This window comes from Mobula birostris, chromosome 9 (genome assembly GCF_030028105.1).
Source record: "Mobula birostris isolate sMobBir1 chromosome 9, sMobBir1.hap1, whole genome shotgun sequence".
Lineage (NCBI taxonomy): Eukaryota > Metazoa > Chordata > Chondrichthyes > Myliobatiformes > Myliobatidae > Mobula > Mobula birostris.
Window position 1 is genome coordinate 3497470 of NC_092378.1, and position 26258 is coordinate 3523727.

Below are 26258 nucleotides of genomic sequence, written 5' to 3' on the forward strand. Positions count from 1 at the left end.
GCTAGGCACGGGGCTAGCAACTCCATCCTAGAACAGAGCTCCAGAGACCTCCTCACTGGGACAGGATGGTGGGCCACACAAAAGACAGGCCCAGGACAGAGTACTCTGAAGAGCTGCTGTCAGCGGCCTGTGCCCCAGCAGGGGTGATGGGCTTTAGAAGAGGAAGACGACTAGAATTGCTGTTGCTATATTGCTGAAGCATAGTGGTTACACTTTACAGTACCCGACATTGCCAACAGGGGTTCAGCTCCCACTGCTGTCTGTAACGAGTTTGTATTTGTCCCCATGACTGCTCCTCCAAATGCTCTGGTTTCCTCACACAGTCCAAAAACATACGAGGACCATTTGGCAGCTTTGTGCCTGCACTCACTGGAATGTGGAAGAATGCAGGGAGATCTCACTGAAACCCACTGGATGTTGAAAGGACTAGACAGGGTGGATGTGGAGACAGGTATTTGCTCTGGTGAGGGTATCCAGAACTAGAGGGCACTGCCTCAGAATTGGAGGGCCGACCCTTTAGAACAGAGGTAAGGAGGAATTTTTTAGCCAAAGAATAGTGAATCTGTGAAATGCTCTACCACAGACTACGGTGGAGGCCCAGTCTGTGGGTATATTTGAGGTGGAAGTTGATCATTTCCTGATGGATTGAAGGATGTAGGTGAGAAGACAGGTGTATGGGGTTGAGTCGGATCCAGAATCAGCTATGATAGAATGGCTGAGCAGACTCGATGGGCTGAATGGCCTAATTCTGTTCCTATGTCTTATGGAGTTAGAGTTAATTGTGGTCATATTACTTTGGCGCCAGAAACGTGGTGACACTTGCCGGCTGCCTCCAACACAACCTCGGACTGTGTTAGTTATTGACACAAATGACGCATTTCACTGATCGTTTCGATCTTTCGACGTAGATGTGAGAAATAAAGCTAATCTCTAAACAAGTTTATTATTGCCACATGAACAAGATACAGTGAAAATCTTGTCTTGTGTACTGTTCACGCAGATCAGATCATTACACGGTGCACTGAACTGATACAAGGGAAAACAGTAACTGTATGCAGAACGAAGTGTAACAGCTACACAGAAAGTGCTGGGCAGGTGGACAATAAGGTCCAAGATCATAAGGAGGTAGAGTGTGAGGTCAGGTATCCACCCTCTCATACAAGGGGACCATTCAACAGTCTCATCGTGGGATAGAGGCTGTTCCTGAGCCTGGTGGTACGTGATTTCAGGCTTTTGTATCTTCTGCCTGATGGGAGGGGGGAGAAGAGAGAATGCCCGGGGTGGGTGGGGTCTCTGATTATGCTGCCAACTTTACTGAGGCAGTGAGGGGTGTAGACAGAGTTCATGGAGGGGAGGCCGGTTCCTGGGATGTGCTGAGCTGTGTCCACAACGTTCTGCAGTTTCTCGTGCTCACATATAGAGCCGGTATTGTACCAACCCGTGGTGCATTCACACAGAATGTTTTCTATGGTGCTTCGAGCGGTAACGCTCGACAGGGCCATGAGGAATTCTATAGTCTCCTGAGGAGGTAGAGGTGTTGGTGAGCTTTCTTGGCCATGGTGTCCATGCGGTTGGATCAGCTCTTGGTGATGTTCGCTCCAAGGAACTTGAAGCTCTCAACCTTCTCAAACTCAACGCTGTTGATGTAGACAGGATCGAGTGCACCATCCTTACTCCACTCCCCTATACATACATACATACATACATACATACACACACACACACACACACACACACACACACACTCACTCTCACACAGATACACACACACTCTCACACACATACACACACACTCTCACACGCTCAAACATACACTCAATCACACACACACTTGTACACACATACATACGCGCCCACACACACACTCTCATACATACTCACACACTCTCACACACTCAAACACACACACACACACACACACACACACACACACACACACACACACACACACACACACACCCATACATACACTCACACAGATACACACACCTTCCTGAAGTCAGTGACCAGCTCTTTTTGTCTTCCAGACATTGAGGAAAAGGTTGTTGTCATGACACCCTGTTACTAAACACTCTATCTCCTTCCTTGACACCAACTCATCGTTGTCTGAGATAGGACTCACTATAGTGGTATCATCTGCAAACTTGTAGGTGGATATGAGTAAGACATAGGAGCTGAATTAAGCCATATGACCCATCAAATGTGCTCCGCATAGTCCATGGGTTGAGTTTCAAAGTCCACAATTATCTGGGAATGGATTTTTTGGGCATGAATTACTTGGGATTTGACAAGTGCTTCCTGATATTACACAAAGTGAATTATAGACCAGTTAGCCTGATCTCGGTGGTTGAGAAGATGTTGGAGGCAGTTGTTAAGGATGAGGTGATGAAGTACTTGGTGGCACAGGACAAGATAGGACAAAGTCAGCATGGTTTCCTTAAGGGAAAATCTTGGCTGACAAACCTGTTGGAATTCTTTGAGGGGACTGATAGTTGGATAGATAAAGGGAATGCAGTGGATGTGGTGTATTTGGACTTTCAGAAGGCCTTTGACAAGGTGCCACACATGAGGCTGCTTTCCAAGATAACAGCCCATGGTATTACAGGAAGGTTACTGGCACGGGTTAACGCATTGGCTGATTGGTAGGAGGCAACAGGTGGGAATAAAAAGAGCCTTTTCTGGTTGGCTGCCAGTGACTAGTGGTGTTCCACAGCGGTCAGTGTTTGGACCACTTCTTTTTATACTGTATATCAATGGTTTAGATGATGAAACAGATGGCTTTGTTGCCAAGTTTGCAGATGATACGAAGATCGATGGAGGGGCAGGTAGTGTTGAGGAAACAGGTAGGATGCAGAAGGACTGAGACAGATTTGGAGAATGGGCAAGAAAGTGGCAAATGAAATACAATGTTGGAAAATGCATGGTCAAGTACTTTGGTAGAAGAAACAAGTGTGCAAACTATTCTCTAATTGGGGAGAAAATCCAGAAATCTCTGATGCAAAGGGATTTGGGAGTCCTTGTGCAGAACACCTTAAGGGTTAACTTGCAGGTTGAGTCGTTAGTGAGGTAGGCAAATGCAATGTTAGCATTCATTTCAAGAGGCCTTGAATGCAAGTGCAGGGCTGCAAAGCTGAGGTTTTATAAGGTCCTGGTGAGGCCTCACCGTGAGTATTGTGAACAGTTTTGGGCTCCTCAGCTAAGAAAAGATGTACTGGCATTGGAGAGGGTTCAGAGGAGGTTCACAAGGATGATTCCAGGAATGAAAGGGTTATCACATGAAGAATGTTTGACAGCTCTGGGTCTGTTCCAAATGGCCTAATTCTGCTCCACGTGTCTTACGGCCCAGGGAGGTTCCAGACTGACTCCACTGTGCCACCTAGTGGACACAATGGAAGGTACAGTCCTTGGATTACAATTGGGTAGGGAAATCTTCCAAAAATCTACAACCCCCTCCCCCCCCCCCCAGTGGTCTTACCTCCTTCCCACCCCCTAAAATTCTGCACTCTCTGGGAGCAGTTCCCATGCAATGACCTGGTTGAAGGTATTAAGATGTTTATTTAGATCCTGAAATTGGGAGAAATCATGCCCCGTGGTGGGGCTGGGAGAGGAGTGATGGGGGGGTGTCAGAACCAGATCAGACCCATCCCATCCAGGAACAACACTAGGAACCTCATCTTCACATGGAGATCTGTGAAAATCTTGGGAATGCTCCCCAAAAAGTTCAAGAAGGGTGCCACGGTAACACAGCGGTTAACGTGACACTGTTACAGCTCAACGTCAAAGCCTGGAGATCAATTCCGAAATCCTCTGTAAGCTGGTACGTTCCTTCACGCGACTGCGTGCGTTTCCTCCCACAGTCCAAAAACTAATTGGTCAATTGGTCGTAGCAGATTGTCAATTCATTTCTGGAACAAGCCATTCAGCCCACAATGTCTTAACAAACGCATTTCATTTGTTCATTATGTGTTGTGTTGTATGACATAGGGAATGACCAGGATTGATCTTGGCAGATTTTTCACCGGACACTCAGCTCTCACCCGTGGCTCTAAGCAGCTGTCTGCATGTGACAGAGGCCACTTTGGCAGGCAGGCCTCGTACCCCGGTGAGATAGGGACATGCCTGTCCTAGCGTCTGAAGTTACCTCTGGTGGACTGGGGGGGCAGATCTACAGTGAGATCCAATGGCCAGGAAGACAGTTCTGCAATGCTGCATGGAGAGTTTGACAAGGCCCAGAAGACGTCATGGTCATCCACTGTAACCAGTTTGTGACGACTACTCGTACCACTGGACCCAGACTTCTGATATCGAGAGAGAGGAACTGCCCCAGTGCAACAGCTTTTCCATTTGAAAAACTCTCCTGCACAGGTCTCCTGTCGTTGTCGGACATGACAAGCAACCACCATGTTGTAAGCAGGGTGGTGGGAGCAGGGGTTCTAGCAGGAACTGGTAGATCAGGAAGATGGAGGGACAGAGTGTGAACAGGTTATTTAACATTAGAGGATTCAGTATTCACGTAGACAGTGTGAGGCGCAGTGCCTCTGTTTGCACTTGGCCTCACCCTGGGAGTGGAGGAGTCTGAGGACAGACAGACCGGTGGGGGAACGGAGAGGGGAAATAAGAGGCTGACAACCAGGAGTTCCAGATGGAGTGGGTGTGCTCGGTGAAGCTGTGCACGGCCACTGACGTCGAGGCCATGGGGGGAGCATCAGACACAACAGGGCAGGTTGGAGGAGGCGCTGGTGAATTGCTGCCATGCCTGGGAGGGGTATTTAGAGCCACAGATGGTGAACGAGAAGGTGGAGGTGAAGGCACTCGAGGAGTGGGAGGGATGAATTGACCAGGGGAATACGGATGGCCCATGCACAAGGGGAGTGAGGGGAGGCCGTGGATGACAAGGGAAGTCGAGGACAGTATAAAAATAAAAGAGAGGAAGTATAACATAGCAAGGATGAGCGGGAAGCCAGAGGATTGGGAGGCTTTTAAAGAGCAGCAGAAGATAACTAAAAAGGCAATACGGGGGGGAAAAGATGAGGTATGAAGGTAAGCTAGCCAAAAGTATAAAGGAGGATAGTAAAAATTTCTTTAGGTATGTGAAGAGGAAAAAATTAGTTAAGACCAAAATTGGGCCCTTGAAGACAGAAACGGGTGAATTTATTATGGGGAACAAAGAATTGGCAGACAAGTTGAACAGGTACTTTGGATCTGTCTTCACTAGGGAAGACACAAACAACCTCCCAGATGTAATAGTGGCCAGAGGACCTGGGGTAATGGAGGAACTGAAGGAAATTCACATGAGGCAGGGTGGTGTTGGATAGACTGATGGGACTGAAGGCTGATAAATCCCCAGGGCCTGATGGTCTGTACCCCAGGGTACTTAAGGAGGTGGCTCTAGAAATCGTGGATGCATTGGTAATCATTTTCCAATGTTCTATAGATTCAGGATCAGTTCCTGAGGACTGGAGGGTAGCTAATGTTATCCCACTTTTTAAGAAAGGAGGGAAAGAGAAAACAGGGAATTATAGACCAGTTATCTGACATTAGTGGTGGGGAAGATGCTGGAGTCAATTATAAAAGATGAAATTATGACACATCTGGATAGCAGTAACAGGATCGGTCCGAGTCAGCATGGATTTACGAAGGGGAATTCATGCTTGACAAATCTTCTGGAATTTTTTGAGGATACAACTATGAAAATGGACAAGGGAGAGCAGGTGGATGTAGTGTACCTGGACTTTCAGAAAGCCTTTGATAAAGTCCCACATAAGAGATTAGTGGGCAAAATTAGAGCACATGGTATTGGGGGTAGGGTACTGACATGGATAGAAAATTGGTTGGCAGACAGGAAGCAAAGAGTAGCGATTAACGGGTCCTTTTCAGGATGGCAGGCAGTGACTAGTGGGGTACTGCAAGGCTCAGTGCTGGGACTGCAGCTATTTACAATATACATTAATGATTTAGATGAAGGGATTAAAAGTAACATTAGCAAATCTGCAGATGACACAAAGCTGGGTGACAGTGTGAAATGTGAGGAGGATGTTATGAGAATGCAGGGTGACTTGGACAGGTTGGGTGAGTGGGCGGATGCATGGCAGATGCAGTTTAATGTGGATAAATGTGAGATTATCCACTTTGGTGGCAAGAACAGGAAGGCAGATTACTATCTGAATGGTGTCAAGTTAGGAAAAGGGGAAGGACAACGAGATCTAGGTGTTCTTGTTCATCAGTCACTGAAAGCAAGCATGCAAGTACAGCAGGCAGTGAAGAAAGCTCATGGCATGCTGGCCTTCATAACAAGGGGAACTGAGTATAAGAGCAAAGAGGTCCTTCTGCAGCTGTACAAGGCCCTGGTGAGACCACATTTGGAGTATTGTGTGCAGTTTTGGTCTCCAAATTTGAGGAAGGGCATTCCTGCTATTGAGGGAGTGCAGCGTAGGTTCACGAGGTTAATTCCCGGGATGGCGGGACTGTCATATATTGAAAGATTGGAGTGACTGGGCTTGTATACTCTGGAATTTAGAAGGATGAGAGGGGATCAGATTGAAACATATAAGATTATTAAGGGATTGGACACACTGGAGGCAGGAAACATGTTCCCGATGTTGGGGGAGTCCAGAACCAGAGGCCACAGTTTAAGAATAAGGGGTAAGCCATTTAGAACGGAGTTAAGGAAAAATTTTTTCACCCAGAGAGTTGTGGATCTGTGGAATGCTCTGCCCCAGAAGGCTGTGGAGTCCAATTCTCTGGATGCTTTCAAGAAAGAGTTAGCTAGAGCTCTTAAAGATAATGGAGTCAAGGGATATGGGAAGAAGGCAGGAACAGGGTACTGATTGTGGATAATCAGCCATGGTCACAGTGAATGGCGGTGCTGGCTCGAAGGGCTGAATGGTCTACTCCTGCACCTATTGTCTATTGTTTATTGAGGCAGAAAGTGTGACTGATGGCAGGATAACTTTCAGCAGTCTAACCAGAGATTTACAGAGATGCAACATTACCTCGCGGGTGTGCAGTAAATGCCAATGGATAATCTGTCTCCTGAGATGGAGACAAGAGCGATCAAAGGGCTTGATGCTGTTCCATACAATACGTTTCCCTCCATTCCAACAGCTGCTAATTATTCAGAGATTGATTTTCCGATGGACACCGATCTCTTGCCAAAGTGTATCATGCTCTAATTAAATGTTTCACTGATTTTATCTGCCTCTTTAACAGATATATTCCAGACATTTGTGATCATAAAATCTGCCCTCCCCCCTGTGAGTACCTACCAGCCATAATTTCATACAACCCTCTGTTTTAATTCAAAGTTTCCCTGAACAGCAGTTTAATATCCGTCAGCATTGCCCAGGGAAGAAGATGGGTTAATAATTAACAGCCCTCGCAGCTCCTGGCTCACCTTACAAGAGGGATATTGTCTGACAAGGGAAAGGACAAAACACGGTCATCTCCTCTCATGGAGCATACGAAATGAGGCGTTACGTTTCTTCAAAGAAAGATTAGTTCTATTTGTCACATGTTTGTCAAAACATCGAAGCACACAGTAAAATGCATGGCTTTGCGCCAACGACCAACACAATCCAAGGATGAACTGGGGGCAGCCCGCAACTTAGGGCAGCACGGTAGTGTAGTGATGAGCACAATTGTTTTACTGTGCTAATGATCGTCGATCATGGTTCGATTCCTGCCACTGTCTGTAAGGAGTTTGTATGTTCCTCCCATGAATGTGTGGATTTTCTCTGGGTGCTCTGGTTTCCTCCCACATTTCAAAGATGTACTGGTTAGGGTTGCTAAGTTGTGTTGGTGCTGGAAGCACATTGACACCTGTGGGCAGCCCCCAGCACATCCTCGGACCGTGTTGGTCAGTGACACAAGATACATTTCACTGTACGTTCTGATGCTTTGATGTATATGTGATAAACTTTCTTTAAAAGTCTTTTCAAGTGTCGCCACGCTTCTGGTCAGAATCAGGTTTAATATCACCGTCATGTGTCATGAAATGTGTTGTTTTGCAGTAGCAGTACATTGCAATACATAATACACTATAAATTACAATAAGAAACATATTTATTTAAATAAGTAATGAATAAGAAAGCAAAAAAAAAATAGTGAGGTCGTGTACATGGATTGATTGACCATTCAGAAATCTGATGGCAGAGGGGAAGAAGCTGTTCCTGAAATGTTGAGTCTGTGTCTTCAGGCTCCTGAGCCTCCTCCCTGATGGCAGCAACAAGAAGAGGGCACGTTCTGGGTGATGGGGGTCCTTAGTGATGGATGCTGCCTTTTGAAGATGTCCTTGATGCTGGGAAGGCGAGTGTGCATGATGGGGTTGGTTGCGTTTGCAACTTTCTGCAGCTTTTTCTGATCCTGTGCAGGATAGATAGCAAGTGGCGATGCAGCCTGTTAGAATGGTACATCTGTAGAAAATTGTGAGAGGCTTTGCAGACTGCTAAATCTCCTCAAATTCCCAATGAAATATCGCTGCTGTCGTGCCTTCTTTGTAATTGCACCAATATGTTGGGCTCAGCACTGGATGCCTACAACTTACTAACCCGTGTGTCCTTGTGATGTGCAAGGAAACCAGAGCACCCAGAGGAAACCCACACAGTCACAGCAAGAACGATCTACGTCTATTCTACGTGTCAGGAATTGTTCCCCAGCCGCTGGTGCCGTGAAGCATTACACTAACCGCTACGTTATCACGCCGCCCACAGACCGGACAGCAGAGCGTCCGATTGAACAGGACCTGGGGTTACATTTCAACAGCGGAGTGGTTCTGGAGCAGGTCTGGGCGACGTGTCACCGAGCTGGAAAAACAACCTGAATGCCAGAGCAGTGGCTGGGCAATGTAAAGGCTGTTAACTAAATATCACCTGGACAATAAACTGGACTGGACTGAAAATACAGGGGCTCTCTGTACAAGAAGAGCCAGAGCCGACTGTGCTTCCTGAGGAGGCTCTAGTCATTCAACGTCTGCAGTACTATGCTGCGGATATTCTACGTCTCAGAGGCGGCCAGCTTTCTATTCTACGCTGCAGTCTGCTGGGACAGCAGGGTGAGAGCAGCGATGCTGAGGAGATCGATAAGCTCGTCAGGAAGGCTGGTTCTTTTCTGGGGGTGGAACTGCATCCCTTGGCGGTCATGTCTGAGAGGAGGATGCTGCAAAGGCTACGGAGCAATATGGACAATCCCTCTCACCCCCTCCATGACATACTGGACAAACAGAGGAGCACCTTTGGTAACAGACTGACTCCACCACTGAACCCCACAGAAGATCCTTTCTCCCTGCGGCTATAAGACTGCAACTCCTCATCATAAAGTATATAACTATTTGATTTCATTGCACATCTGCATTTTGCACTATTACTTTTTAATGCACAGATTGCATTTTCTTCTGTACCTCAACGGTTACATTTTATATTTTAAAGTATATATTTTTGACTGAGTAACCTTGCAACAATAATCTCCTTTGGGCTAAATAAAGCTTTATCTCATCTTATCTCATCTTATCTCTTGTCTAAATGAATCTGCAGTAAACACACTCATCTTTGTGATGCTTACAATGAAATTACCTCAGTTTCTGAGCATCAATGTCTTAGAGGATCTGATGAAGGGTCCCGATTAAATCTTTCGGCCCAAAGCGTTGAGTCTTTGACATCATTTCATTTCCATGGATGCTGTCTGACCTACTGAGTTCCGCTTTGTGTGTATTGCCATCCTGGGCCCAACGCAATCAGGCAATCACAAACGTGGCTCGTTCCTCCAAGTTTCTGGTGTATTGTTCTCAGCGGATCCGTCCTGGCCCCAGTGCCCTGAGGCAAGCACAAAGGCAGCTGGTCAGCATCCGTTTACAACTTCCTTAGGGATTTGTGAAAATTCAGAGGGTCAGCGTAGCCTCTTGCAGGTTTCTATAGGTTTTCGGTGCAGAGTATTCTGACTGGTTGCTTCACTGTCTGGTTATGGAGGCTCCAATGTACAGGATCACAAGAAGCTGTAGAGAGTTGTAGACTCAGCCTGTAGAGGGTTGTAGACTCAGCCTGTAGAGGGCTGTAGAGTCAGCCTGTAGAGGGCTGTAGACTCAGCCTGTAGAGGGCTGTAAACTCAGCCAGTAGAGGGTTGTACACTCAGCCTGTAGAGGGCTGTAGAGTCAGCCTGTAGAGAATTGTAGAGTCAGCCTGTAGAGGGTTGTAGACTCAGCCTGTAGAGGGCTGTAAACTCAGCCTGTAGAGGGTTGTAAACTCAGCCTGTAGAGGGCTGTAGAGTCAGCCTGTAGAGGGTTGTAGACTCAGCCTGTAGAGGGTTGTAAACTCAGCCTGCTCGATCAGGGACATAACCCTCCCTGCCAGCGAGGACATCTTCAAGATGCAGTTCAAGAAGGTGTCAAACATCACTAAGGACCCTTCTCCTCAGGACATGCCCTCTTCTTGTTACTTCCACGGGGAGGAGGTATGGGAGCCTGACAACCCACACTCAATAATTCAGGAACAGCTTCTTCCCCTCCACCACCAGACCAGATTTCCGAAGGGTCTGTGAACCCATGGTCACTGCCTCACTAACCCTCTTTTGCGCTGTTTATTTTTGTTACTTATAGCAATGTTCATGTATTACACGGCACTGCTGCCACAAAGCAACACATTTCATGACATATGTCGGTGATAATAAACCTGATTCTAATTCTGCTTCTGGGGTGCACTTTGAAACGTCATGTCTGGCTCATTAACATCCCTTGGAGAGAAAAATCCTGCCATCTCTTCCAGATCTGGCTGAGACTTTGACCCAGTGATCACTGGTTCATCGGCGAGACCAGCGGCGGTGAGCTGCGCGGGCTTGGTTGCCGTGCGGACCAGGCCCTCGTGCCACAGGGTTGCCTGGTGCAGCCACCCAGGAGAGGAGACACTGCAGGGTGGGATGAGGCAGCCACTCGGGAGAGGAGACACTGCAGGGTTGCCTGGTGCAGCCACTCAGGAGAGGAGACACTGGAGGATGGGATGGCGGCTGGTCCCTCCCATCAATGCTGCCCTCCAGTATTCGCTCGGTAAAGACTAGCTGGGTTGTGTTTGTCTGTGGTTGCACTAGTGTGTGATGAGAAACTGCTATGGGCTTGTTCCTACAGAAACCTGGCTCCAGGACAACATCCAATACACCATCAGTCTACAGCCCATGACACTCAGGGACTTTGGTTATTTTATTTTTTATTTCTCTTTTTTTTTGCAACTGTATGTTTTACTGTTATTGTAACTATATGTGTGATATGTGCCTCGTGCTGTGTGTGACTGTCAGTACTGTGTTTTGCACCCTAGCCCCAGAGGACACTGTTTCATGTGTGAGTATTCATGAGTGTGGTTGAATGACAATTAAATTTGAACTTGAGAGACATCAGCACAGAAGCAGGCCACTCAGCCCATCATGTTTCTGGTGATTCTATTGCCATTGTACACTGATCCCATTTGCCCGGCACTAGCACTGTACTCTTCTCTGCCATGCCTATTCAAGTGTCTGTCTAAATGCCTCTTACACACTGTGATGGTATCTGATTCCATTACCTGTCTACCTTCAGTGGCCACTTTATTAGGTTCACCTGTACACCTGACCGTTAATACAAATATCTTGTCAGCCAATCGTGTGACAGCAACTCAATGCAGAAAGCATGCAGACATGGTCAAGAGGTTCAGTGTTGTTCAGACCAAACATCAGAACGGGGTAGAAATGTGATCTAAGTGACTTTCACACATAATGGTCTCTGGAGTTTACAGTGAATGGTGTGAGATACAAAAACTATCTAGTTTTGTGGGCAAACACACCTTGTTAATGAGAGAGGTCAGACGGGAGTGAATAGACTGGTTCAAGCTGACAGGAAGGTGACAGTAACTCAAATAACCATGCCTTACAACAGTGGTGTGCAGAAGAGCATCTCTGAACGCACAAGACGTTGAACCGTGAAGCGGATGGGCTACAGCAGCAAAAGACCATGAACATACAGAAATACAAACAGTGGCCACTTTATTAGATAGAAGAGATGCCTAATAAGGTTGCCACTAGGTGTATACTGTAACATCTATCTATCCTAAATCGATCCTCACCTGCCCACAGTACAAAATCAATTAGGGACAGTCACAAAGTAATATAAAAGAAATCACCAAACCCAGGGCTAATAGCTGCCTGCCCAGTGCAGACACACATCAGGTTGTCGTGGTAGAAAAGAAAGGTTTCACTGCTCTTTACAAGGTTGGAGAAAAGTGACGTCTCTCTCAGACAATGGGAGTTTCAAGATCTGTTCCGTGCCCAAGGAGAGGGAACAATCACATCCTCATTTAAATTTGCAAGCCTGTGTTTATCGCATTTTCCTCAAACTGAGATGTGTCAAGAGAGGTGACATTTCCATTCCAACAGCTCCATTACAGAAACGGCAGCTAATAATCTCGGCTGATGGTTCAGTGTGATATTGAGGGGGCAGCGCATTCTCACTGGCATTGATCATAGGCTTAAAGCGAAGGCCCATCTTCTCTCCCTGCAGACATTAATAGACCTGGGACCAAAAGTCATCCCTTAACTGACAGTGCCAAAGGACAGGTTGCTCATGCAGCTGACTTTGGGGTTAGACTGCCCAACATAGTACTGAATTAAATGCTGTCTCTTCTGGTGAGAAATTCCTCAGTGACAATCAATTCTTTGACTTTGATAAACTCCGTATGTCTGAACGGAGCCATTAATCTTAAAGCAAAGTTCTCCCCTCTTCACTCTACCCCGATCCCTTCTCTCCCTCCCTCTTCTGAATCTTGTATCTATTTTTCTCTGCCTTTTGTTATCTCCATCTTTCTCCCTCTCTCTCGATCCATCTGTTTCTATTTCTTTCCAAACATTTATAACGACTAGCTTTATTTGTCACACGTACATTGAAACACATCACATTGAATCAGTGAGGATGTTCTGAGTGCAGCCCGCAAGTGTTGTCCCACTTCCATCACCAATATAGCAAGCCCACAGGTTACTAACCCTAAGCCATTCATCTTCAGAAAGTGGGAGGAAATCGGAGCACCTGGAGGAAACCCGGTCAGCCATGGGGAGAACATGCAGACAAATGCAGAACATACGGTGGAAATTGGACTGAATATTGAAAGGCTGAGTTAGAGTGGACGTGGAGAGGACGTTTCCTGTTGTGGGGAAGTCTAGGACCGGAGGACACAGCCTCAGAATAGAGGGATATCCCTTTCGAACAGAAATGAGGAGGAATGAGCTGGAGGGTGGGGAATCTGTGGAACTCATTACCATAGAAGGCTGTAGAGGCCAAGTCATTGTGTACATTTAAAGCGGAGGTTAATAGGTTCTTGAATAGTCAAGGCATCAAAGGTTATGGGGAGAAGGCAGGAGAATGGGGTTGAGAGGGATAATAAATCAGCCATGATGGAACAGCAGAGCAGACTCAATGGGCCGAACAGCTTAACAGTGCTCCTGTGTCCTGTGGTCATATGCCTCATTTAGTGGATGCATTTACAACTGGGGCCGTTGTTTCAGAATAACACTGTGCTCGTTTGCAAAAGCGATGGAAGGAATTTGTTCTGCAGAAGGTTGACAATCTCTGGAATTATCTGGCCTGTGGTATTTATTGTGAACCTTTAAGTGTTCCTGAAAAGAGGGTGGTACTGCCTCCTAGAACCGTCACCGTGGCATGGCAAATATTCCTACAGCACCGGGTTAGGGGGATGGACTGGTTTGGTGAAACTGAGCCATTTCAGAGTGAACGTCAGAGTCAGTCATGTTGGCGTGGCCTGGGTTTCCACTGGAAAATTGGATTATTGTTTTCACATGTACTGATATATCGTTCCAGAACATCCTGAGGTTGTGTTATTGTTAACGCAATCAACGTATTACATTGTGTGTTTCAATGTACATGTGTTCAATAAATCTGAATCTGGGGTAAAAGGAAAAACTTTCTTACACATACTATCCATACATAATACCACAAGACATAGGAGCAGAATTAGGCCATTCAGCCCATCGATTCTGCCCTGCCATGCAATTATGGCTGATTTATAATCCCTCTTCACACGCACAAAATGCTGGAGGAACTCAACAGGCCAGGCAGCATCTATGGAAAAGAGTACAGTCGACGTTTCAGACCAAGACCCCTCAGCAGGACTGGAGTAAAAAAGCTGAGGAGTAGAGTTAAAAGGTGTTTGTTTACAACCCCTCTCATCCCATTCTCCTGCCTTCTCCCTGTAACTTTTGATGCCCTGACTAATCAAGAACTTATCAACCTCCGCTTAAATACACCCAATGACTTGGCCTCCACAGCCGTCTGTGGCAATGAATTCCACAGATTCACCACCCTCTGGCTAAAGAAATTCCTCTTCTCTGTTCTAAAGGGACACCTTTCCGTCCTGACATCCTCTGGTCCTAGATTCCTCCACTATCGGAAACATCTGACAAATAGAGACTGAAAGGTTAAAAGCACTGGGGGCCAATCGGGAGGTAAATTCACATAGAGTTTGAGAGTGGGCCATGGTGTGAAATGTATGCTGTGATACCAGAAAATGTCCCTGTACCACAGATCAGATCATTACACAGAGCATTGAAGTAGAACAAAGGGAAACAATAACAGAGGGCAGAATAACGTGTAACATTTATGGAGAAAGCTCAGTGCAGGCAGACAATAAAGTGCAAGGCTACAACGAAGTAGACTGGGAAGTCAAGAGTCCACCTTGATGTTCTAGGGGATGGCTCAACAGTCTGATGATGGTGGGGTAGCTTCTGTCCTTAACCCCAGCGGTATGAGCTTTCAAGCTTTGGGATCTTCTGCCTGATGGAAGAGGGGAGAAGAGAGACTGTCCGTGTTGTGTGAGGTCTTTGATTATGCTGGCTGGTTTACTGAGGCAGTGAGGAGGGTGACAGAGTCCGTGGGGGGGAGGCTGGTTTTCATGATGTGCTGAGCTGTGCCCACAGCTCTCTGAGGTTCCTTATAGGTCAGGTGAGATAAAGATTGCAGATTTCCTTCACTAAAGAACATCAGTAAAGCCAGTAGATGTATGGTCACCATACTGACAACAAATCTCTTCACCCAGAGTCTGGAGAGCCTTTGGATTCTGATTCTCTACCTGAAGAGAGAAACATGTCTATTGTTCTCTACCAAGATAGAGACCTGATTTGTCCGTCCGCACTGCTTCCTCTATAACTAGAAAACTATATTCTGTCTTCTTTCTATCACACCGCCCTGTTGAACTTCTGTTTGTGAGACAGGATACAACGTTGTTCACTGTATTTGGTACATGTGAAATAATAAACCAAGTGCATCATGGGATTTGGGTTTAGTGCAAAATGGGGCAGCATTGTAGCGTGGTTGTTAGCACAGCACTTTACAGCACAGGGTCCTGGTTCAATTCCCACCGCGGCCTGGGGGGAGTTTGTACGTTCACTCCATGGCCGCTTCTGTTTCCTCCCACGGTTCAGAGACATACTGAGTGGTAGGTTAATCAGAGTTTGCCAATTCTCCTGCGATTAGGCTAGGATTAAATCGGACGTTGCCGGGAAGCACAGCTCAAAGGGCAAGAAGGGCTGTCCCATGCTTTATCTCAATAAATAAATGAGAGATAAGGGTTAGCTTCATATGTCACATGAAATATTCAGTGAATTGTGTCCTTTACTGATTGTTATGTACATTAATAATTTATATTTTATACATATATATGTGTGTGTGTGTGTACATATATATTATATACATACATAATATAATATATATTAAGTGAATGTAAGAGGTAGGTTTAGCAAAATTTGCAAAGGACGCAAAGATTGGCATTATTATCAATAGATAGAAAAGATAAAGATTAGCTTTATTAGTCACATATATTCAGGCACCAGCCTCCCCACCATCCAGGACATCTTCAAAAGATGATGCCTCAAAAAGGCAGCGTCCATCATTAAGGACCCCCATCACCCAGGACAGGCCCTCTCCTCATCGCTACCATCATGGAGGAGGTACAGGAGCCTGAAGGCACACACTCAGCGATTCAGGAACAACTTCTTCCTCTTTGCCATCATATTTTTGAATAGACAATGAACCGAAGTACACCACCTCACTAGCTTTTTTTCTTTTTGCACTACTATTTAATTTAATTTTTTATATATTTCTTACTATAATTTACAGCTTTATTATTATGTATTGCAATGTACTGCCGCCGCAAAACAACAAATTTCACGACATATGCCGGCGATATTAAACCTGATTCTGATTCTGAAGTTTACAGTGAAATGCATCGTTTGCGTTAACGACCAACGCGGTCAGAGAACGTGCTGGGGGCAGCCCACAAGTACCACCATGCTTCTGGCACCAACACAGCAAACCCGCAACCTCCTAACCCTAACCGTTACGGTACGTTTGGAATGTGGGAAGAATTTCATGCAGTCACAGGAAGATTGTACAATCTCCGTACAGACAGCAGTGGGAATTGAACTCTGATCGCTGAGCGCTAACGCTGTCAAGCGTTGCGCTAACCACTACGCCACTGTGTCTCACCTGGAACTGGAACCCTACTTACCGACTGGGAGAGCAGGCACGAAGACCCAGATGTCCCACCCCAGCTGATCTCTTTAAGTTATGTCACTACCTTTCTTTAGAAGCCGTAGCAATGGGGTTGGATTTCGTGTGCTCCAGTATTCTCTCCACATTGCTGAAAGAGCCCACTGCGGCTGCTTGAAGCAGCTCAGCTCTATCACAACGGTCTTACCTGTTTGCGGCGAAGCTGTTGGCGATGAATCCACCAGGGATCTGAGTTACGATGTAACCCCAGAAGAAGGAGCCGTGAATTAGACCCACAATCTCCGGGTTCCAGTTGAACTGAGGTTTCTGGAAAGAGAAATAGGCAAAGAAGGAGATGGGTGTCCCAGCAATTAGACTGTTAGACACAGGAGCAGAATTAGGCCATTCAGCCCATTGAATCTGCTCTGCCATTCCATCGTGGCTGATTTATTATCTCTCTCAACCCCATTCTCCTGCCTTCACCCCGTAACCTTTGCAGCCCTGACTAATCAAGACCCTATCAACCCCCACTTTAAATATACCCAATGACTTGCCTCCACAGCTGCCTGTGGCAATGAATTCCACAGATTCACTATCCTCTGACTAAAGAAATCCCTCCTCATCTCTGTACTAAATGGATGTCCGTCTATCTGAGGCTGTACCCTCTGGTCTTAGACTCACCCACTATGGGAAACATAGTCTCCACATCCACTCAGTCTAGAATTTCAATATTCAAGAGGGTTCAAAGAGATCCACTTCCCTCCCCCATTCCTCTAAATACAGGCTCAGAGACCTCAAATGTTCCTCATACATTAACGCTTTCATTCCCAGGATTATTCTCATGAACCTCCTGTGAACCCTCTCCAATGCTGGCACAATCTTTCTTAGGTTAAGGGGCCAAAACTGCTCACAATATTCCAAGTGTGGTCTAACCAATGCCCTATAAAGCCTCAACATTCCATTCTTGGTTTTGTATTCTAGTCCTCTCGAAATGAATGCTGACAATGTCCTGGTTAAATCTTCTCGCCATATTATTCCACATCATTTGATCATTGACTATTGGTCCATGCAGCCTCGTCAAAACCCACGCCGTCCTCTGTTTCCACACAGCTCCCAACGGGCATTCTCTAACATTCTCTACAAGCTGGTGCGTCAAGGCGGCGGCATCCGGTATGAAGGGCTCTCCCCACCCCTCTTCTCATGGCTGCCATCAGGGAGGAGGCACGGGAGCCTGAAGACACACACTCAGCATTTCAGGAACAGTTTTTCCCCTCTGCCACCAGATTTCTGAATGGACAATGAACCCATGAGTACCACCTCACTAGTCTGATCTCTCTTTGCTATACATTTATTTTCTATTTCTAATTATAATTTGGAACATCATGAATCCACTATAAAGGACCCTTGCCCCCCCCCCCTCAGGACATGCCCTCTTCTCCTCAGGGAAGAGAAACAGTAACATGAAGACACTCACTACTGAGAGGTCTCTCTTTCACCCATCGCAGGTACTTATCAGGAGCACCACATATGCAGGGCCCTTAGCATTGTGAAGGATCCCTCCCATCCATCCCACAGTTTCTCTGACCCTTCCACCCCCACCAGCAGGCAGGAAATACCACAGCATTAGGACAAGAACTGTTAGGTTGGGAAACAGCTTCTTCCCCCAGGCCAGAAGACCACTGAACTCCCTGCCAACACCCAACTCTCATCACTTATGAAAAGCCAGTAGTGTTATTCAGTTTATTTCTTAACTTGTGTTATATATACATCTTATTATTTGTTATTTGTGATAATATTACTTCATGTGTTGTGTGTGTGCTGTGCACCTTGCTCTGGGGGCACCTTTTTATCTTTGCCTGTATCCTCATGTACAGTTGAATGACAATTGTGTGTGAGTTATACATACTATGCTGTGCACCTTGCTCTGGGGCACATTGTTCTGTTTGTCTGTATTCCTGTGCACAGTTGAATGACAATAAACTTGAACTTGAACACTCAGTGTTTTAGGGACAGCTTCTTCCCCTCCACCGTCACATTTATTTATTTACAGGTACAGAATAGCAACAGACCCTTCCCACTCACAGAGCCCGCACTGCCCAATTTCACCCATGTAACCCATTAACCTACTAACTCGTTTGTCTTTGGACTGTGGGAGGAAACTGGAGCACCCTGAGGAAACCTCCATGGCCATGGGGAGAGGTTACAAACTCCTTACACACAGCAGTGGAAATGAACTGTGCCAGCCTGCTGAATGTTCCATGAACCCAAAACCACCGTCTCATTTTTTACACAAGAGGTTCTGAAGATGCTGGAAGTGCTGAGCAACTGGCACGAAGTCCTGCAGGAATTCAGCGGGTCAGGCAACGTCTATGGAGAGGAATAAACTGTTGGCATTTTGGGCCAACACCAATAACGGGATGGAAGAGGGAAGAGAAGGGTCTCGTCCCAAAACGTTGATTATAGATGCTGACTGACCTGCCGAGTTCATCTGGCACTTTGTGTGTGTTACTTACTGCCTTGCTCTCTTTTTAACTACTTTATAAAAAACGTTTTGTAATTTATAGTAATTTTTATATATTGTACTGTGTGCATCTGCAAAACAAACATCATGACACGTCCATGATAACAAGCCTGGTCCTGATTTCCATCTCAGTTGATCTCATTGAGGCTGAATTAAAACTTCAGTGACATCTATCAGCACAACTGCTCCAGATTTCTGCAACCCCCTCACCAGTGTGTCTCCCATGCACATGACTCAGACACCAGGGGCTTCCTCTCTGATGCCATTAGCTCATCATGAGATATTACCACCAGGTGCCACGCCTGATGGATCACAGAGTGTCCATTCTGAAACCTCTATTACATTCTACAAATTAGATTACATGAATCACTTCCCAAACAAGCTAAATTAGGTGCGCTCTCAGATGCATTTCAGCAACAAGCTGTCAAAACAGTTTAATGTATTTTTTTTCAATTCACTCTGAGGAGGCAGGCCAGCTCTCCTTGTACATCCCTACTTGCCCTGGGGAACATGGCGAGGGCTAGCACCTTGTACCACTGCAACACCCACACAAAACAGGAACTCAACAGGCCCGGCGGCATCGACGGAGGGGCTGAGACCCTTCACCGGGACTGGAAAGGAAGGGGGAAGAAGCCAGAGTAAAAAGGTGGGGGGAGGGGGAGGAGTACCAGCTAGAAGGTGAAAGGTGAAGCCAGGTGGCGGGGTAGGAGGGACGAAGTAAGAAGCTGGGAGGTGATAGGTGGGAAAGGGCTGAAGAAGAAGGCATCTGATAGGAGAGTAGAGTGAATCATGGAAGGAGGAGAAGGAGGAGTGACACCATGGGCCGGTGATGGGGAAGAGAGAGAGCTACCAGGGTAAGGAATGAAACTGCTGCTGTCCAAGTAGGGAACAGCGACCTGAGTGAAGCAGCATCATGTCTGGCAGAGGGAAAGGAGGCAAAGGCGGAGCCAAGCAGCACCGTAAAGTGCTCCGTGATAACATCCAGGGCATCACCAAACCGGCCATCCGCCGTCTGGCTCGCCGTGGTGGCGTCAAGCAGATCTCGGGTCTGATCTACGAGGAGACCCGCGGGGTGCCGAAGGTTTTCCTGGAGAATGTGATCCAGGATGCGGTCACCTACACTGAACACGCCAAGCGCAAGACGGTCACTGCCATGGATGTGGTGTACGCTTTGAAATGCCAGGGCCGCACTCTCTATGGCTTCAGCGGCTGAAAAATTCCCAAGTAGGGACAGTGGTCCCACAGTGCCATTAGAGACGGAAGTTCCTGGATTACAAGCAAGCTATCTGACTGTTTGTTCTTCAAAGTTCAAAGTAAATTTATTATCATGGTACATATATGTCACCATATAGAACCCTGAGATTCATTTCCTTGCAAGTATACTCAATAAATCCACAGAATATTTAACCAATTTCCCCCAGGATCAATAAAGTATGACTATGACTATGACAAAGCCAATGCAAGACTGCACCAACTTGGGAGTACGACCAATGTGCGAAAGACAAGGTCCAGTGGCCAGTGGGAGTCAAAGTCAGGAGAACATGGGTCCTTTGATGTGGAGGGAGACAATCGGTGAATCAGAGTACAGGAAGGAAATAGAGAGCCTACTAACAACCTTTCCCTCAATGTTTGAAGAGCTGGTCATTAACTTTAGGAAGGGGGGCATTTCACGTGCTCGTCTCTATATTAATGGCGCTGAGGTCAGGAAGGCTGAGAGTTTCAAGTTTCTCACGGTGGATATCACCCAACAGCCTGTCCTGCTCCAACCATGTGAACGCCACAGCCAAGAAACCTCATCAGCACCTGCACCTCTTCAGGAAGCCACAGAAATTCGATACGACTGATGAGGAGGAGTTTCGTTATTCAAAGGGGGGGGGGTGAATCTGTGGAATTCATTGCCACAGACGGCTGTGGAGGCCAGGTCATTGGGTTTATTTAAAGTGGGCATTGATGGGTTCTTGATTAGTAAGGTTGTCAAAGGTTACGGGGAGAAGGCAGGAGAATGGGGTTGAGAGGGATAATAAATCAGCCCTAATCAAATGTGGAGCACAGCAGAGCCAATAGTCCGATTGGCCTAATTTTGCTCCTATGCTTCTGGCCTTATGGACCCTGACGACAACTGCTCTGCCCTTGACCACAACAAACTGCAGGCAATGTTCCCACTACATTTTTTTACAGCTGTGGAGCAAATATTGCTCTGAGCAGGAAATGTTTACACAGCATGAACTCTTTAAATGTTTATCTTTTGTAACAAGCATACTAAAAATTGAAAAATTGCATACCTTTGATTGATTTTTTTTGGAGGATATAATGAAAGCTAGTATGACAAAGAAAATCTTTCACATCTTGTAATCTTTTTCTCTTCTGTCTTTATTACAAATGCATTGTCTATAAGCACTGTCCAGACTAATTTCATATCCAGATGAAGATATGTCTTAATCCTCATTAGAACATCCAAATGTTCCACTTCTAGTCTGTTTCTGGATTTACATTTTATTGAATTCATAAGACTGAATCCATGTTTGCAATCAGCACTAGAAGTTTGAAATGTTCCAACAATGTTAACAGGGATTGTTAGTTCTTCAAATTCTTCATTTCTAAGCACATAGTTCAACATATCAGTGAGCGTCTTAATTGAACCAGTCTTAACTTTCAGAAATGACCAATTTGAAATCTCAGTATTGCTGTGTAACACAGTGTAGCTCGTAATAGTAGTTGAGTAGTTTTTGGTCAGCATCCAGTGGATTGGCAGTTTGTTAACAATGAGCTACCGACTTCCATTCTGTTTGTTATTACAATTTGTAACAGTGTTGTAACTTAAACACCGGCAATGTAAGTACATTGAAGGTCTAAAGTGTTTCAAAGTAAAGCTTAATTATTTAGAAAAATTATGGAATATATTCGTTAACACATATTTAATTACAGGGTATTTCACAATTATATTAACTATGTAAAAAGGCAACAAAGGCTATGTGCACGGGAGCATTTCAGTAACTGCATGGCTGCACACCCACACAGCTCAGAGGGAACAGTGCTGCAAGGCGTTGCGGACACAGCTCAGCACATCATGGAAACCAGCCTCCCCTCCATGGACTCTGCCTACACTTCTCTCTGCCTCAGTAAAACAGCCAGCGTAACCACAGACCCCACCCACCCCAGACATTCTCCCTTCTCTCCTCTCCCTTCAGGCAGAAGAGGCAAAAGCCTGAAAGCACGTCCCACCAGGCTCAAGGACAGCTTCTACCCCACTGGTATAAGATTATTCAATGGTTCTCTAGTACATTAAGATGGACTCTTGACCTCACAATCTGCCTTGTCGTGACCCTGCACTTTACTGCTTACCTGCACGGCACAATTTCTGTAGATGGAATGTTACAATAGCTGTAAGTAATGTTACTTCAAGAACACAAGTGTAAAGGGGAATTAAATAATTGTTACTACAGATCCAATACAGCACAATAAACACAGTAAGATAAAGAACACAATAATATAAATACATGAGATAGCTTATATACATTGATTGTATGTCCATAAAGTAATGCTAGGCACAGGAGTGTCTGTACATAAGGTGACTGACAGGAAATGATATAGTAGTTGTGGCTGGGGTGTGGAGGGGTGGGTTAGTGGGTGGAGGTGTTGATCAGCAAAGTAACTGGTTTTGAGTCTGGTGGCCCTGGTATGGATGTTATGTAGCCTCCTCCCGGATGGGAGTGGAACACACAGTCCATGAGCAGAGTAGGTGGGATCCTTCATGATGTTACTGGCCGCTTTCTCCAGCACCTTTCTTTGATGGTGGCTAGGCTGGTGCTGGTGATGGGTTGGGCAGTTTTGACTACCCGTTCTAGAGCCTTCCCGTCTGCCACACTGCAGTTTCCGTGCCATGCAGTGATGCAGTTTGTTAGGATGCTCTCTACTGTGCATCTGTAGAATTACGTGACTTGTGACGCTCAGCCACCATAAGGTTCTGGATTTGACCCCCATCTTAGACATCTAAATGCATGACTTCAGAACTAAGAGGGGGCGTGAAGAAGAAATTCCCAAAGAGGGTGGAAACGAGGGAGATAGAGCTGTGTGGAAATGAATGTTGAAGTGTGCAGAAGCACAAATATACCCAGGGAAAGTTACGTCCACCCGGGAAATCGTATTTGTATTTGTATTTGGTACGATGGTGTGGAGGCTGTGGTAAGGCAAGGTTTGAAGACAACGTCCAGGCAGGAATAGCCTGGGGCAGTAGTGGTCAAGTGAGATCTTTGAAGTGAGACAGTCAGAGACACCTCTGCTTACTGTAGATGAGATGGGCTGGGGTGACCCTGGCGAGGTGTACTCAAGCCAGATGAGTGAGGCCTCTATGGTGAGACTTTTCCAGAAAGATCTTCCTAAAAATAGGGGCAGCATGGTAGTGTTAGGGCAGCACGGTAGTGTAGTGGTCAGCACAACGGTTTACAGTACCAGCGACCTGGGTTCAATTCCCATCGCATGGTAGTGTAGTGGTTAGCACAACGCTTTACAGTCCCAGCGACCCGGGTTCGATTCCCTCCACTGCCTGTAAGGAGTTTGTACATTCTCCCCATGACTGCATGGGTTTCCTCCGGGTGCTCTGGTTTCCTCTCACATTCCAAAGATATTCATGTTGGTAGGTTAAATTGTAATTGTAAATTGTCCTGTGATCAGGCTCGAGTTAATTTGGGGATTGCTGAGTGATGCGGCTCGAAGGGCCGGAAGAGACTGTTCCACCTTGTATCTCAATAAAGTAAATAAATAAACAATATGTAGCACCCCTATTTACTGTAGAGAGTGCCGGAGACAGAGGAGATAGGAATAATGAAAGGATTCACACATACTATTGAGTAAGAGTGAAAAGATGATGATTTCAATGGTGTAAACAAAGAGGATTGTGTACATGTACTTTAATCTGAGCGAGAAACTCTACCGAAAGACAAAATGGCTGCCCTCCTGACATAGTCCAACTGAATATCAAAATTCAAGGCAGTAACACTAACAAAATAAAAGTCTGCAGGATATATTTCAAAACTGAGACCTGAACAGCTAAAATAATTTGATACTGCAGATAGTAATGGACTCTGCCCAACACATCACAGGCATATCCCTCCTCACCATCGGTAGTATCTACAGGAGGCACTGCCTGAAGATTCCTCACCAAAGATCCCCACCACTCAGGCCTTGCCATCTTCTCACAACCACCATCACGCAGGAGGTACAGAAGCCTGAAGCCACATGCCACCAGGTTCAGGAACAACTACTGGCTGTTAATCATTCAGTTCTTGAACCAGCACAACCTTCATCAATACCTCAGTATAGAAATCCTGTGGCCACTTTGTACTGCAATGCACTTCACGGTTTTTTTGTTCAAATTGTGTGCTTTCTTGTATAATTTTTGTTTCTACTCTTCTTGGAAATGTTGAGTGCCTGTGATGCTACCACAGGTAAGCTTTTCATTGCACCTGTGCAGACAGGCATTGTGGAGATCACAATAAACTAAACTTTGACTTCATTCTTTGCCCACTCGTCACACCACTGATGGCCTTGCCGTGGGGGGGTTGGGGGGGGATGAGGATACTATTGGGGATTTCCTGACACCCTGAAAATTCACAGAGTCATACAGGCATTCAGCACAAAGCAGGCCCTTCGTCCCACAGCATCTATGCTAACCTCAAAATGCAATCTGCACTGATCCTATTTTCCAGCACTTCATCCACATCCTCCTTTTGTCTTGGCGATTCAAGTATTGTCCAGTTACTTCTTAAGTGTCCAGCAGACCACGTAACATCCCAGTATAAATAGAATATTCAACTTAAGGCTATAAGACGGGGTTCCCAACTTCTTTATGTCACAAAGCAATACCATTAAGCAAGGGGTCCATGGACTGCAGGTTGGGAACCCTACCACAAGACAGAGATGCATAATTAGGCCACTCGGCCAACCGAGTCTGCTCCAGCATTCCATCATGGCTAATTTGATGTCCTTCCCAACCCTATTTCTGTCCATAATCTTTGACACCCTGACTAATCAAGAACTATCAATCTCTGCTTTAAATATACTCAATGACTTGGCCACCATAGCTGTCTGTGACAATGAATTCCACAGATTCACTATTCTCAAACTAAAGAAATTCCTCCTCGTCTCTGTTGTAAATGGACATCGCTCTATTTCAAGGCTGTCCCCTGGGGTCCTAGACTTCCCCCGCTATAGGAATCATCCTCTCCACATCAACTCTATCTAGACCTTTCAATATTTCAATGAGAGTAACCCTCATTTTCCTAAACCCCAGCAAGGACAGGCCCAGAGCTGACAAACACCCCTTATATGTTAACTTGAACACTGTGTGCTCGTGTTTACAAAGTCCCTGGAGCTTCCACCCTATCAACGTCACCTCTTATTCTTTCCACCCTGTGTCTATTCAACATGGCCTTAAAGGCATCAAAAGTCACCCGAGTCTTTTTGAAAATATCATAAACTTGTATAGCATGAAAACTGGTCTTTGGGTCCAACACATCTATACCAGCTATCGTACCTAACTACACTGCTCCCACTTACCCACATTATACTTTATACTTATACCTTATACTTTATACTTTATTGTCGCCAAACAATTGGTACTAGAATGTACAATCATCACAGTGATATTTGAATCTGCGCTTCACACTCCCTGGATTACAAATATTAAATATTAAAAATACTAACGATAGTTAAAATTAGTAAACATTAAAAATTTAAATTATAAATCATAAATAGAAAATAGAAAAATGGGAAGAAAGGTAGTGCAAAAAAACCGAGAGGCAGGTCCGGATATTTGGAGGGTACGGCCCAGATCCGGGTCAGGATCCGTTCAGCAGTCTTATCACAGTTGGAAAGAAGCTGTTCCCAAATCTGGCCGTACGAGTCTTCAAGCTCCTGAACCTTCTCCCGGAAGGAAGAAGGACGAAAGGTGTGTTAAGACCCCAGCCCTGTGTGCCTTGGTGATTCAAGTGCCTGTATGCATGCTTCTCAAGTGTTCTGAGGTCACTGTCTCCACCACCTGCTTAAACAGTACTTCCTAGGCTCCAACCATACACTCACATTCTGATGTTCGGTCTGAACAACAACTGAACCTCTTGACCATGTCTGCATGCTTTTATGCATTGAGTTGCTGCCACACGATTGGCTGATTAGATATGCGTATTAACGAACAGGTGTACAGGCGTGCCTAATAAAGACACCACTGAGTGTATGTAA

The 26258-nt window shown here is 45.8% G+C and overlaps 1 protein-coding gene across 1 annotated transcript in view; it reads right to left on the reverse strand.

The window, feature by feature from the left end:
* The window catches only part of slc17a8 (solute carrier family 17 member 8), a 90735-nt gene that overhangs the window by 49188 nt on the left and 15289 nt on the right, over nt 1-26258 (reverse strand). The window contains exon 3 of the mRNA XM_072269313.1: nt 16713-16831. Coding sequence (XP_072125414.1) covers nt 16713-16831 — 119 coding nt within the window. The remainder of the gene's footprint in view (nt 1-16712; nt 16832-26258) is intronic.